At 36.7% G+C, this 16,525-nt stretch overlaps 1 protein-coding gene across 6 annotated transcripts in view; it reads left to right on the top strand.

Moving 5' to 3' along the window:
* The window catches only part of LOC135219494 (uncharacterized), a 27,440-nt gene that overhangs the window by 4,537 nt on the left and 6,378 nt on the right, over positions 1-16,525 (top strand). For all 6 annotated transcript variants that reach the window (XM_064256303.1, XM_064256305.1, XM_064256301.1 and 3 more), the window contains exon 3: positions 9,090-10,242. In XM_064256303.1, coding sequence (XP_064112373.1) covers positions 9,090-10,242 — 1,153 coding nt within the window. The remainder of the gene's footprint in view (positions 1-9,089; positions 10,243-16,525) is intronic.

Raw genomic sequence — 16,525 nt, 5'->3', positions numbered from 1 at the left:
GAACAAACAGCATTCCCTCCTTCACTGCTGGGGTATTCTGGGACAAAAATCTACTGCAATTAGGCCGCTTTGCGTGGTATGGAAATAATTTAAGGGAAAACATTTACAACCCCTCACCCTACAGTCTTTCTCTCTCTCTCTCTGGTGTTGAGCTCATGAATTTTCTTCCCCGACATAAGGCCAAGCGCTGTCACCTATGAGATCATTCAGCGCCGAAAGACAAATTACCAGTAAGGTTTAAAAGGTAAAACAGGAGGAAAACCTAGAACTTGCGTTGTGAATGAACTGTTAGAAGATGGGAAGCAAGATGGAAGAAAAAGAATTTGAACGGAGTTACGGTAAAAGGAATGAAAGGGGTTGCAGCTAGGGGCCGAAGGCACGCTGCCAAGAACCTTAAGTAATACTTACAGTGCACCGCATGAAGTGCACTTATGACACCAATCCCCCAAACGGATTCAAACAATTATATGGAGCAAACTCAGGGCCGTATTTTTAAACTACCTCCTTCCCTCTTCGATGAAGAGGCTGCTGATGAAATATTTTCGTGGAGCGGCATTATAAAAACATAGGGGAAGCGCTTTCACGAAGAGGAACTGTACGGAAAGGTTGGTATGCTTTGGAGGTGGTAAACAAACATTTCATTCGGATCGGAAGACTGCCTTTCTACTTCTATACCACTTTATGCCTATATATATATAAACTTTATCATTTACACAATTGTTTTGTGCATTAATTTAATTATTACAGCTAAGTCCATTCCTTGAGTTGAGATGAATATAGAATTTAATTCAAAGGCCGAACACTGAGACCTATGAAGTCATTCAGTGCTGATATGGAAATTGACAGTAAAAAGTTTAGAATTTTTAACAATTTGTAATAGCAGGAAAACCTCGCAGTTGCACTATGAATCAAGTGTTAGGAGAGGGTGGAAAGTAAGATGAAGAAAGAGAATATGAAAGGAAGTACAGAAAAAGGAATGACAGTGGATTGCAGCTAGGGGCCGAAGGCACGCTGCAAAGAACCTTAAGTAATGCCTACAGTGCACCGTAAGAGGTCCACTGACGGCACTACCCTACTACGGGGGACCATTCTTGAAGCTCATTGTTTGGAAATAGTTTCGGAAAGTTAGTTAATCTTTGGTTCTTTTCATCTTCATTTATTTTGCAATGGTTGTTTTGACGAATTAAAATACGTTGTGCTGATTATAATATAATCCAAGAGAAGGTGAAAGACGATTCTGTTACAGCCGTGAAGTTCATACACACCCGGCGGCCACGAACTTGGGAACGTGAGGTCTTTTAAGTTACAAAGATAGTCTTTTACAAGAATGCAAATAAGACCATTTGCATTGAAAGTACTGAAAAAAAAAAAAAAAAAAAAAACATGGACTACTAAAATATTTGGCAGTGTTATACGTTCCAATAATTGCATTAGTTATGCGGTTCTAATTTAATTTTACTAAAAAGTATACGAAGAGGCTAGCAAAGAGTATGTAAAGGCTACACCTTCGTTCCCAATAATTCGACTTCGGGAGGAAGACCTGCTTCGTGGCACACTAATGCCATTTCAACCGCGAAGAGCTCCTTCGTCGAAGATGTCAGTTTAAAAATACGGCCCTCAGAATCGTCCTCGGAGTGCTCCTCGGTTCCGAAGTCGGGAGATGCAAGCAGCTCTAATTGAAAGGAAGATTAGACCAGACTTATTAGCTCAGGGTTATTGAAACCAGACCCGCTGGATAGGGTCTTCGTGAAGCCGACCATGAAACAGTTTATCAACGGTGTCTTGTAATCGCTCGATCCTCCGGAGCATTAATAGGCGGAGAATTCAACCAAGACCCCAAAAAGTCACGCTGTTCCAATTGCCCTTGTACGCAACCCAAGTTGTCTCCCTCCCGCCGGAATTACCGCTCGAAATACAAACACTGATGCTTTCTTTTCGTGCGGTTTCAATGCACAAGCGTTATGCATGTGATTCGAAGTGTATCCGTTACCGTATGCAAGTACATACGTATGCATTTCGGCTACACGTATTTTGTGAATTTTTGTCACATACATCGTAATATTTATATATATATATATGTGGTGTATATATATAGTGATGTATATATATATATATATATATATATATATATATATATATATATATATATGTGTGTGTGTGTGTGTGTAATATATATATATATATATATATATATATATATATATATATATATTATATTATATATATAATATATATATATGCATAATGCATACACTTCGAATCCCATACATAACGTGGTGCATTGAAACCCCACGAAAAGAAAGCATCAGTGTTTGTATTTCGAGCGGTAATGAGACAATTTGGGTCGCATACAAAGGCAATCGTGACTTTTTCAATGCTCGGGAGGATCCGAACGATCACACGCCATGGTTGAAAATAATGTGTGTCACGGTCGACTTCACGAAGTCTTTATCCAGCGGGTCTGGTTTCAATAAGCCTGGGTTGCTAAGTTTGGTCTGATCTTCCTTTCAATTAGAGCCGCTCTTAATCAACCCGACTTCGGAACGGAGGAGGATTCTGGGAATAATCCGTGAAACGTCAGGGTCGGTTCCGCAGTGGTTTGATTTCGATATTCACATCTTCCTTGATCGATTATATTACATTTTCTGTTCAGCAAGCGTTTGTCAGTGATTCAAACAAGACTTTTCACAGTTGTTACTATTTAATAATATTGTATATAATATATATTATGTATAATATACGATATATATATATATTTATAAATTATATAAAATACATTATATATATATATATATATATATATATATATATATATATATATATATATATATATATATTAATTATATTATCATAGCTACAGTGCCGGGGTTAAAGCAGCCACTAAATCCAAAGCTCTGAATTTTCAAAATAATTCCTTGCGCGCAATATACGCTTTTCCTGACTTATGGCGCACAGCTTATGAGCAAAAAATGAGAATGGGAATGGAACCCATGTTAGAACACCCAGAATTACCTTCCAAAGATAAGGAACGAATGTAACACGTAATCTGTCCACAAATGAACATAATTTCTAAAAGGGCAATCAGAAAATATAAAAATACAGCAGCTGTGTGTGGCTTCGTGGCACTTGTGACGTTAATTTTAGTATTCCCAATATCTATGCAAAAGTGCCACCAAGTTACCAGCATGAGCACCAACCTACGGGATCACGTAGGAAAATGAAAATATGGAATCGAGAACTTAAGATTAGCAATACACAATAACACTACCCAGTGGAGCACTATAAGTGAGCGTGAGCCTCGCTGGCACTCAGGGATATAGCTCCCCAATATTGGCACTGGCAGAGCGAGGTGAGTGGCACTGTTGATCTACAGGGGCAGGCACACAATGGGGCAGTGTACACGAATCTAGAAAGTATTCGACAATAAAATATTGGTATTGGTAAAAGCAAATTTACACAGCAATTTGAAAGATTTCTTTGCACCTCAAGACTTTCATATTACGGTAAATTGTTGAGCATAATTCGATTTAATGTAGCAAAGTATGATTACTGATAATCACTATCGCACTAAATCACTCACTGGATATCATAGGGAGACGGGAATTCTAGGAATGGGAATTTACTGGAGAATCACAGCTGAAAATAGGAATGAGTGCTAGGAACAAGGGGCGAAGGGCCGACAAAACAGATGTTTGCTTTCAGTTACGTTTAATTCATGGCTTGACGGGCGTGGAGTTGTACCAGGGCGTCGGGCGAAGGACGTGGGTCACAGGGCTTCACCAGAGGGAGGAATGACAATGCTTTCATAAATCAAGAACCAAGAAGGTAGGCGGCTGTCCAGAGGACTCACAGGCAGAGCCTTGATGCACAGTTCGTGGTTACATGAAGGTACTATAGCCGTTGTCAGCTTCAAGATGGTGGTTGAGGAGAGCGGCGGCGGGCCGAGTGATCAGAAACGGGACCGCTTCGGGTAGGGGATCTGGAGCCAGGCGATAGGCCTTCCGTCACTGGCAAGGTCGAGGTGCTGCGTGTTACAAGCTAGGGCAAAGTGCGATTCGATAGGCTTCTTGTTTTTTGTATTCATTTGGCCTTATGCCAGCACAGGCTCTTGCTCATACAGCAGCCCGTAGATTTGATAGGCTTGGTCAGGGCCGAGTTGGATAACTGGAATCATCCCTGTCCAAACTGGATATTGCCTTCTCAAAATGAGGACCAAATTCCTTATGGGGCGATTTGTCTCGGATCTTTATTCAGTGTCGCTCATCTTCAACAGGAGCCTCAAAGAAACATTGAACGCCTACACAGAAGTGCCAGCATAGGGAGAGCAATGGGAAAGCAAGTGAGTCGAGGGAGGCGAGGGTCATGCAGGCGTGAGGGGTCGGAGTCGGGACGCAGGGTCCAATGACAATTTTGGAGGAATTCCTCCAAGATGACAATGGTGAGGGACTAGGTCAGGTAAAAAGGGGGCGAGGTCAGGTAGAAGGATGGGGTTAAGCCAGGGAGACCACCCGTGAGATGTGTGAATTTTCGCGACTTGACAAGAAGTTCTCGATTTAATAGCGTTTTGTTAAATTAGTTTGGGAACCGTACTACACTGGAGAAAAGGGGCGCAGGTCCCTGAAGTGTGGGTGACCATAAATCATTGCAGAAATATCAAGGGGAGAAAGCCATTACGATGTTTCCCATCTTCGTTTGGTGTAGGAATACAAAAATGAAATCTGCGGAGTCAAAATACTGTCAAGGGGTCCTTAATCCGTTTCGCCATTAACTGTACAAACTACAAAAACAGGTTCTAAACAACCTGGCATCTCTTTTCACAACTAAGTTCAGTTTTTACCTGCTTTTTAGTCAGTATCGCCTAATTGTTGGTATTTACTTTAATCTACGCTATTTTCACGTAGCCAGACTCCACAGTCAGGCATTGCAGGGTAGAAACATTCACCAGAAATGCAGTAAACTAGTTCTCTTCAAGGGGCAGTAATATTCTGTGATAAGAGTTCAGCTTTTGTACATTTAGCATACAATAGTCTACAAATTCTGTAATTTAGTGGTAAGCCAGCCTGTATCACAATGCCCACCTCGCCATATTGGAGTATAATCTGTTATTAATTTTCCATGACAATATCTTGTCATACATGACATTTGTTGCATTATGTCAAAGTATATTTAGTGGTAAACATTCAATCTCTTAATTGCTGTTTACATGATAATACATTTTAAATAGACCTAAAATTATTAGCATTATTAATTAGACTGACATTAATAAGTGATCTGTAAAAATAAATTATTTACATCAATTGTGTTTCTTTTTGTATTAATGACTGATATAAGTAAGCAATAAGCGTAAGGCAACGTAATTACAATTTAAGTCCATTGTGTCATGGTGATATGGTTAATCCTTAGGTGACTCAGACTGGATAGCAAGGTGGTAAGACCTTGGTAGTGCATGAAATGAAAAGAAGAGTATAAAAGACTTTGATACTTTGAAGGATATTAAATATAAGGGGTTTAACAGGCTCTATTGGTAAAATTTATTACACCACCGCATGGCAAAGACATGAAATCACTGTCTCAGCACATGGCATGCATGATTATGTCTGTTGTATGAGACATGAACGTGCTTCATTGGGTTCATTGGAAAGCGCTTTTCAAGATCTTTTAACCGATGATAAATTTATTAAATTTTATATAAGAAAATTTGGAACAGCTGAATAAAAAAGCAAACCCAGTTAAAATGCATATCTGGATATCTTTACTTAAAACACTGCAGCGCCTTATTTTCTACATGCTTAATTATATACATTTAAAAGGGATTTTCAAGAGCTTTCCAAGGAATAACGTAACTAATGGTAAAACTCACAGTACGAAGAAATCAAGTGAAAATACCGAACGGAATCACGTAATATTTTTACATAATAAACATTCCTACAAGCAATCTGTTAACGAAAAAAATAATTTAGTTCATATGACGTATTAAATTGATATTTCGACTGAAAAACACGTCGTATAATGACAAATTACCTGGTCTCATATAAGTAAAGTATCTAGATATTTTATGCTAACTAGAAGCAAGGCAATTCGCTCCGAATTGAGTTAAATACGGCGAAATAAAACATAAACACGGCAAACTAAACTCATATTCGCCATCAGTTAATTTCCAAATTAAAACATTGACCGCTTTGTTAATATTTCATGATACAATAATATGAGAATACATACAATGTTATTGGATACAAGAATGTACAACTTTTTAAAAGAATCACAGAAAAGTTGCCTATTCATTGTATACGTAGCCATCAGCACCCTGACATCGGAATATAGAATACATCCCTAAAAAAATGAAACCTTTAGGTAATTCCACATACAAATAGCCTAGTTTCCGACTTAGCCTACTACTAGCTACGTTCTGACACTGCTTTTTATCATTTTATTACTCATATATTTCAGCATCATCATTTTATAACTTTATACTGTATAACTTTCTTTAAAATAGTGTACTGTAACACATTTAGCATCCATTCCCGAGTTAGCCTACCCAATCGTAAATCTAAATACAGTACTAAAACTCAGAATCTGCACTTTATTATCGGTGACTTTCTTACACGAAATTTCGTAGCTTCATACTTATCGCTATTAGTTGAGTTTTATTGTAGAGGATAAAGAGATGAAAAAAGATAATGAATGAATTTCGGCGATAACTGTGCATTTGAATGTCGCTGTCGCCGTCAAACCGTAAACAAAGCACACCAGCGCCATTTATTGAGGAAAATGAACAGTAAACTATCTGCTAATGAAATAAAAGATTTTCTAGCATGGACAAAGATTTATGCTTGCACTTCTTGCCTCTAGCATCATATAATCTCACGGGTGGTATATCGAATAGGTAAATACACAGTTACATAAAGAAATGATCAAAACGGTCTCTCAAGCACAACAGAGTAAGGAATTTGGGCTTGACAAATGTCTCATTGTATTGATTAAAAGTTATAAGGTTTGGCTTAGTTGAGCCTTCTCAAGTGGAATATTTAAAAAAATATATTTATTCTTCCAAGGTTAATATAAAAAACATATTTGACTTCGCATATTGACATTACTAACAACTATTTTCATACAAGCAAAGGATATATGGCATAATTTTTGCTGTCTTGAATTTATAAACAATATGTGGCATGTCCCTGGTGGCGGTGAAACGATCTAATGGCTGCTGATTTAAAATCAAGCCGAACCATAGAATGCCGGTTTTAAGAGGTTCAACTGTATTAATAAATTACTAAATTATATCGTATATGTAGTATACAGTACACTGTAGGCTAGGTTACTGTATTCGTATATATATGATATATGTACCATGAAAACATCATCATCGTATAGCATAACTAACTTGTTAAATGTTACTCAATTTCTCTTTGTAATGAATTGCCAATGTGCATTGAACCTAGAGAATTAGTTGAAATTAATAATTACTATGCCATATATTTATAAAGTATGCTGTGTAGTGTAGTGTAGGCTAGGCTACCGTACATGTAAAGATGGTTCTGATTACCTTAGTGTAGACTAGGCTAGTATAATATTCTTATGGTAAATTAACATGGGCCAACTTACGTCAAAATCGATTTACGACCGGTTGGTCTGAACCAATTGCGGTCGTAAGTCAACAACTACCTGTATGTATATACGTATAATTAAAAAACAGTTGCTACCTATCTATCGATGTATGGCTCCCAGCTGACGTTTATTCAAACCTACCTGTCTTATTTTTACTTGGAGTTATCACAGTTAATATGCATAACAGAGATAAGCAACAACTTCTTAGGTATTGGCATCAATACCTCCGGTATCAACAAGAACTATCAATTTCACGACCAACATAATCTTTCTCATCGGAAGTTAAGTCCTTGACTACATGTAATTAACTTTCTTTCGGACAGTTTTGTTTGTATGGTGTTTTTATGTTGCATGGAACCAGTGGTTATTCAGCAACGGGACCAACGGCTTTACGTGACTTCGAACCAGGTCGAGAGTGAACCTTTGGAACAGTTCACCTCTAGATGAATATAATAAATTCATAATGTATTAATAAATCGGTTTTAACAATTAACTTATGATTGAGAATCCTTATTTAGAAGGGATAGAATGCAGAAATTGGGCCAAAGGCCAACCGCTGTGACCTATGAAGTCATTCAGCCCTGAACGGGAAATTGACGTTAAGAAGGTTTGAAAAGCGTAACACGAGGAAAACCTCACAGCTGAACTATTAAAACATTTTTTAGAAAGGTGAAGAATAAGATGGAAGAAAGCGAATATAAACTGAGGTACATTCAAAGGAATGAAAGGGGTTGCAGCTAGGGGCCGAAGCGCACTAACTCCCATGTGAAATCCCTGTTTAATGCAGTGCGTATTCACGCATTCATTTATTATTGTGTTTCAACGCTGCTTTACGAAGAATAATCTCCACGCTTAGACTTACCAGTTTTCCAGGGCAGGACAAGCATCTTCCACCACAGGCCCCACGAAAATACGTTGGGACTTGATATCTAGACTCACTCATATATTACTGTAATTTTCAACTGTTCGATTACGTTACTAAACACGCATTTGCATGAATCAATAAATCAGTCACTGAATCATGACTGGTATCTTAAAACTTTCTTTTCCTTACCGTCACAATCTAAACGGTAGCCCTCAGCAAGGTATTCTTAATCCCTAAGAAATGAATGCCTTGAATTGTCACTTGAAAAACCATTCGACAGAAACCGCTTAAAAAAGTTTATGGCCTGGTTCCTTTTGTCTTTTTCAGCTATGCTTAAGGTATAGGCAAGTTTTCAATTTGTTTTACACAGATTTATTTTTTTCTACTATGGGGAAAAGACATACACCAACTTATTTTTGTTTCTATTATCGGGAAAAGACAGTGGCAATTCACCCAGCAATTTAAAGAAGAGTATAGTATTTAATCTATTTTGTTTCCTGAAGCTTAGGAAGTGGAAGTAGATAGACAGATATTTAGTAGATAGGTAGATAGTGCAAGTCACTGAAATACTAGCATCTTGGGAGAGCACTAATTTTTTCCTCACTATTTTCTTGGTCAGGTGGTCGTTTCGTCCGTTGGTCCTCTCGGCTTCTGTCGTGTTGTGTCCGTCGAAAGACACCCGGTGATCGACTACACCTCCGTCGTCGAGGAGAACGAACTGTCAACGCCGGAGGACAACCACCTCCCCACTCCCGCCATCACCATCCCACCAATCGACGCGTCCTTCAAGTCCCCGGCTTCAACGGCCGCGACAGAATCCTCCACAGGTGCTTCGCAGGTCACAATTACCGCAGGGGCTGACGGAAATTCTAAGAGTACGAAGCCATCAGCAGCCCTCAAAGGATTTACTACTGAGGGAGGAGGTGGCGACGATGGGTCCTTCCTTGAATGGCCACCAACATCATACACGAACTTCGGTTTCCAGCATTTAAAAACGAGTCTTGAAGGTATCTCCAGTCCAACAGCTTTTCCAGGTCTCGATCTTCCAGATTTTGCGGCAGAAGAAGAAAGAGATGAAAGATTAGAGAGCACCAGACCAGTAACATCAACACCAATGTCGCCCTTTGAAATGTACACTGGCGCCTACGACGGCACCGTAACCATTGAGAGTGACGGCGGCATAAGGGAGGTCCTTTTCAAGGTGACAGAAGAGTATGTAAATGTTCTCAACAAAGATCAAGATGAATCTCTCGTTAAGGGACCAGTGGCTGTTCATGAAAACAGCATGAATTTCCCGCAGGAGGAAAAGGAAACACGAGACTCCGGCACTGACAATTCTATTACCACAGAGAGATCTACTACCCCTGTTGAGCAGAACGCGATCGACACAGGGGATCATCCTGTCCGAAATGGCGGGATATACTTCAAGGAGAATGGAACAGAGGTTGAAGAGTTTCTCCCTAACAAACAAGAGTATGATAACGAAGCCAGCTACAGAAGGAAGAAGAAGAAGAAGAAGAAAAGGCGGAACAAAAAGAAACAAAAGAAGAGAGCTCGGAATCAGACGAGGAAAGAATATAAAAACCACCAGGATGTGTCATTAGAAAAGAAACATGACATCATCGTAACTACTCCGATGACCGACCTGGCCGAAGAGACGTCTGTCAATAAAAGTGGCGCAATTAATATTGACGAAGGGAATCTCGGAGACGAAATCAGGGCAGAATTCTTAGTCCAACAGCCGCAGAACTCATTGGAAAAGAATGCGATTGGTAAGACTGTTATTTAATGCTTATATTCATTCATTTGTAGTTATAAGAGATAAGTTTTCTCCTTTCCATTCAAGTGCTATGGTCTGACTAACTTTAGTTACAGACCATTTTATTTCCTTAGCCTATTCAATTGATCTGATTTACATTTTCACTTCTCGTTTATTGGACAATATTTGCTATGGGATATATATGGTGAACCAAAAGTAAGTGGAAGGGTTTGTGTTTCGGTTATACTATAATGATGGTGTTTATTATAATATATAGAGTATATATTATATTTTTGTTATATTTTTAGTACCTTTATGTTGTGTTACCTGTAATCTCAAAATAAATGTTGTTATCTACTATCCATCTACTTTTGGTTCACCCTTATATAATGCAATTCTTCAACGCTGACTTTCTGCTTTTTATGTTTTTTTTTATCTATAACCTAAGAGGGGCTCTCCTTTCTTTGGAATACAGACAGAGAACCTTCTCCAAGCCTACAGGTTTCCCAATTTATTCGAAACGAGTCATGACAATACAACATATTCCATTTATACCAACAATTATTACCCATTTTCACACCGGCTCCTGAATCTGTATTAGCAGGCTGTTCATGTTCCAGGTCTCACGTCCATTCGCTCACCCACATACATACACACACACAAATGTTCTAAATTGATGTACGATTTACCCTCTGTATTAGTTAATAGCACCAGGAAAAATTTGTAATTCATGTCATAGCCAAATACTCAAGACAGTAGTCCCAACCAAACTCTTGGCTTCGTTGTGGAGTGATGATACAAAGGGTTACAAAAGGTTAGGTTTTATTACAATTTGGAGCGAATTATGATAAAAACTGGCTTTTTGTAAACTTTAGTCACTGTAGCCACCAGCGATGGGAAGAGTATGGCCGTTAAAGCGCTGTTTGAGTGGTAAGTTATTAGGTGAATTGAAGCGAATTACGTCAGGATACCTTTTCCTGTCGGCATTAACTACTGGAGGGTTGTAATAATAGAATAATTCAAAATGGATAACAACGAAATACTATTGAAATAGTTTTGATATATATATATGTATAATTTATGTGTAATATATATATATATATATATATATATATATATATAATATATATATATTATATACACAGTATATATATAATTTACATTATATAGATATATATATATATATATATATATATATATATATATATATATATATACACACACACGTGCATCACATTTACTCTCCACTGAGAAAATGAGACAATTAACATAATGCTTACACACACACAATATATATATATATATATATATATATATATATATATATATATATATATATAATATATATATTGTATATATATATATATATATATATATATATATATATATATATATTATATATATATATATATATATATAGGGCTGTTGCCTTGGTATAAAAAGGCGCCCTGTGAGGTTATGTTAGACCTGCGATAATTTTACGCTAAGTCGGTTGGTTATGACTTCCATACTCATTGGAGTGTCTGGGGCTTTGACGATAACTTGCGAAGTCAGTATCTTCTTTGGTTATGACGACGGAGATGTTTCAACTCATGATAATAAATTCTAAGTTCATTCAGTATCTTTCTGATGTGGTGTTTCTAGTAGAAAACACGAAGTACAAAAAATATCTCTATTTCTGAGATTACATGATGAAGATCGGATACAATTTGTACAGGTCTGCCAATGATGATGGCTGATTCAATTCTGACTACAATCTCGTTTACAAATCATAAAGGAAGCAGACAGTAGCACGAACATACACACAGATGACATAGATTACAAGTCACGTAGGCCGTTTGAGCTATAGGTCACGGTGGTTGTCTCAAGCAGGAAGCTTGGAATTCAGTTTACAAAACAAATGAATGACCACAGGTGACGGCAACTAGACACTGACTCATTACAACACGTCATCTTAGCCTACTTTCTCATATCTGGTCTGATCACATTCCAGCAAGCAAACTGGTTGACCTCTTGGGTCACTGGTTTTAATTAATCATAGTTTTAGTTTTTTATATATGGAATAACATTCCATATATTCTGCTTATGTAGCACTTACATAAATGCTCGGTCGGCTACAAAACCAACCACTGAAAGCTTGACTTGCATTTGACTTATAGGAGTGTGATACAGACACTATGGTGAATTGAATATATATAGATATATAGAAAATACTTATAAGTAAAACAAATTCATGGTGTACACAATACAGATTCATGTAATAAGATATAAGACATATGCATATGATGAGATTCGTAAATAATAATGATCACGTGATATATAATGATATAGTCCTTCACTTCAACTCATTAAGATACATATGCCAAAGAAAATACTAATGTACTCCTGATAATTGCATAACATAAAGATTAATATGATAAAAATCATATTTTAACTAATAAAAATCATATATGAAGTGATAAAAATCATATATTAACTGATATATTAACTGATTTATTAACTGATATATTAACTGATATACTAACTGATTCATTAACCCATATACTAACTGATATAGTAATTGGTAAGATGAAAGGTAACAGATTGATTATAGGCTACCTGATTTATTTATACATATATATATATATATTGATTCATATAATTATGATCAATATATGTGCACTTTAAATAGATTCCTAGTGCGTACACGCACAGATATATTTCGATTCTGTTATTTACTGATACTTTATATATGGGATACATGACCGATAATATACCTACTACACATTTAACTGGCATTTCGAACAACTTTTCATCCATTACACAATTCCAGACAACCACCTATAACCAAATGAAATGGCCAATTCCAAATGGTTAAAAACAAGGGGAAACTGCAAAGGCATGGTCCGACGTTCTATTTTGTGCCCATACTTGTCCTCTGCATCCTATGCCATATGAATACGTTCGCGATGAATAAAATCATCCCCAGTACAAGTCCTGCACCAGCAAACATAGAGTTGAATATCCTGCTTGGTCATAATTGTCGGAAGTACGTCCCTTTGTTGTCAATTCCGACAGCCACCGGAGCATTCCACATTAAAAAAAAGAGATTAACGACGGGATACGGGTGTCGGTCCAAGAAGTCCACGAAATAAGCTTGTTCACTTATGATGGTGCTTATTCCCTTCACATTGTAGGCGGTTGTTACTTCACTGCAGTCGTCCGCAGCGACAAACGGGTTTTGGGAGTTGTAGATGATCTGTCCGGGCATGCAATGTGAAACTCTCGTACTGCAGGGTACTGTAACCAGGTTCCGTTAACCAGTCTGTAAGTGAAATTATACTTGTCACAAGGGCAAAGTAAATTAAGACAACATCCAAATACGGGAGGGAGAAAACCGTTGAGGACTAGACTTAACCCACATGAATTCGCGGATATTTTATGGAATTCAAAAGAGTCAGCTGTACAAACTTTTTTATCCATGGCATTATAACAATGAGTGAACCTATCCAGGTCTCTGACGACCGTAAAAATATCCATATTAACAGATATCAATATGAATCCCAAAGAAAATTCGATATTATTGGTAGTAAGTTACTAGACAAAGAAGTGGGAAACGGAGCTATTTGTAAGATTGCCAGGCAACATAAGAGTCAAAGAGAATATTAATCATGATTCTGTAATTCTCTACGCTTACTGAAATTAAGCTGTGATAAAATCTGATCCTATGTGCCCCTCACAGAAGGTTCATATTCAATTTTCTCGCGCGCATCCTCTGAGGTTAATTTGTAAAAACTTTAATAGGCAGGAGATGCAATGAAAGAACCCACTATGTAACTAATTTCTATATAAACTTTGGGTTTTTCAAGAAAATGTGACATTTTCCTATGAATGCGATCTACTTGAATTGTAATATGCTAATGTTGCAAGTACATTATTCATACCCATGACCTGATACTTCTAAATGTCCGTTTACCAATGAAATAAGCTGATTTATTGACTCTAATTGTCAATGAGGTTCAGAAAAAATTAATTCATTTTGATGTTATAGAAATTCTGTTTGCTTATTTTGTTCATTAATTTTAAAACGATTTGCAATTCTCTAAATAAGCTTGCATTGATCACCACGGATAAGAATAGGTTATGGCTATGTATATATATATATATATATATATATATATAATATATATATATATATATATATATATATACACATACAGTCATACATATAAACATTCGTATATATATATATAGTATGTATATACATACACATACATATCGCAGACAATAACCACTAAAACGCTGATACAAAAGTGCATGTGTGTCTAGTCAGCTCTAGTGAAATGTATCTAAATACAACAGATATACATATGTATACTTGAGCTGAAATTTGATTAGTGTATATCTTTCTCGTTGCATGGCCTGACAGTTTCCTGCATACTCTTTTAAATCTCTCTGGATATGTTCGAATCCTACCACGGACACAGGGTACATGTAGTGTTAAGCGTATCCTAAGAGTACGAGAAATACATCAAAAAGTCTTTATGGCTCTTAACATGAACTCGCACGCGCGTGAACTGACACACATATATATCTAATTATGTATATATCTATATATATATATATATATATATATATATATATATATATATATAGATTATATATATTATATATATATATATATATATATATATATCATATATATATATATATATATATATATATATATATATATATATATAAAATATAATATATATATATATATAAATTATATATATATATATACAGTGGCACCTCGAGATACGAAAGGCTCAACTTACAAAAAACTCGAGATATGAAAGCCAATACGAAAAATTTAACGGCTCTACATACGAAAAGTTTTCAAGATACAAAAGGTTTCTGTAAAGTCCGAGATTCGCTTGAACCACCGATAACAATTTTGAAACTCGCGGGCCGCCAACTTATAGTAGACTCGCCACCATCCTCCTGCTCTCCCATTGGTTCCTGATGCTAGTCGCAGCCATGCGATCCTTCTCTCCTATTGGCCAGCGTCCCTCCCATCATGCATCTATGAACGTGGTGGCGTGTCTCGGCCACTCGGTACCAGCATTGTTATAGTATGCACGCGGTATTCGTTCCGGGATCATCAATGTGTATTTAAAAAAAAATTTCTCATATCTTTTCACAGAAAATGGAAAAAGAAGAGCACTTCTTGAGTGACGACATATATGATATGATTGACCAAGATCTCTTTCGTGGGATAAGTGACCAAGATCTCTCACATGGGATAAGTGACAAGGTCTCTCTCATGGGATAACTGGAAAAACTTTGAACAAGGTTGGTAGATCTCCACTCCCTGCTGAACAGAGGGTGTTGACCAATCATTTACAACATGCATACCAGTATAATCGCCTTGATTATACTTCAGTTTATGTTGAAGGTCAGCAGCCGAACATTCAGTACCCAAATCAGTTGCAGAGAGAGCATTTAGTAGAACAGGGTTTTGATGGACACCAGGGCCAACAGAGTCATGAGGTGCAACAATTAGTAGATAATTATCAAGACGGGCAGCCGTTAATGAACACAACGTGTTTATAGAAAAAAAAAGACACCCCGAAAAGGCTCACACAGGTCGTGTGCTTGCGCAGTTCGATGACGTTTGCTTGAGTCGTTTCAGGAACATTGTGAAAAGTAAGCAGAAGCAATCTTGAAAGTTGAAAGTGGTGATGAAGTTGAAATTCTGTAAAAAAAAAAAAAAAAAAAAAACCTACGTAAAGTAAAAAAAAAAAGTAAAAAAAAAGTTAAAAATCAAAAAAAGAAAAAAAAAAAACGGCAGCAATTAAGGATGTTTTAGCCGCTTTTCATAAAGTGCAATCGTTTGCCCTCCTCCTCTGCCGCCACTTTCGGAGATAGCCTTACTAGAAAGGTAAGCTTCCACATTTTATGTACAGTATTGCTTCTATACCATGTATATTAATACACTTTATTTAAAGGTTATTTTGCATTTTGTTATTAATTTAAGTATTGAATGGTCCAAATTGTTGTGGTATTTCATTGTTTATAGGTCAATTTAGCTTTATTATGAAATTTACTGGGGTGTTTTTGGAGGGCTTGGAATGAATTAGCCATTTTACATGTAAAATGTGGTCCAAGATACGAAAACCTCATGATACGAAGGGCGCCTCTGAATGGATTAATTTCGTATCTCGAGGTACTACTGTATATACTACATATAATAATATGTATTATATATAATATATACATATATATAACATATATTATAACATATAATTACATATATATACATAATAATATAA

Source organism: Macrobrachium nipponense, chromosome 1, assembly GCF_015104395.2.
Source record: "Macrobrachium nipponense isolate FS-2020 chromosome 1, ASM1510439v2, whole genome shotgun sequence".
Lineage (NCBI taxonomy): Eukaryota > Metazoa > Arthropoda > Malacostraca > Decapoda > Palaemonidae > Macrobrachium > Macrobrachium nipponense.
The sequence above is the reverse complement of the archived record's forward strand: the minus strand, read 5'-3'. Positions and strand labels throughout refer to the sequence as shown.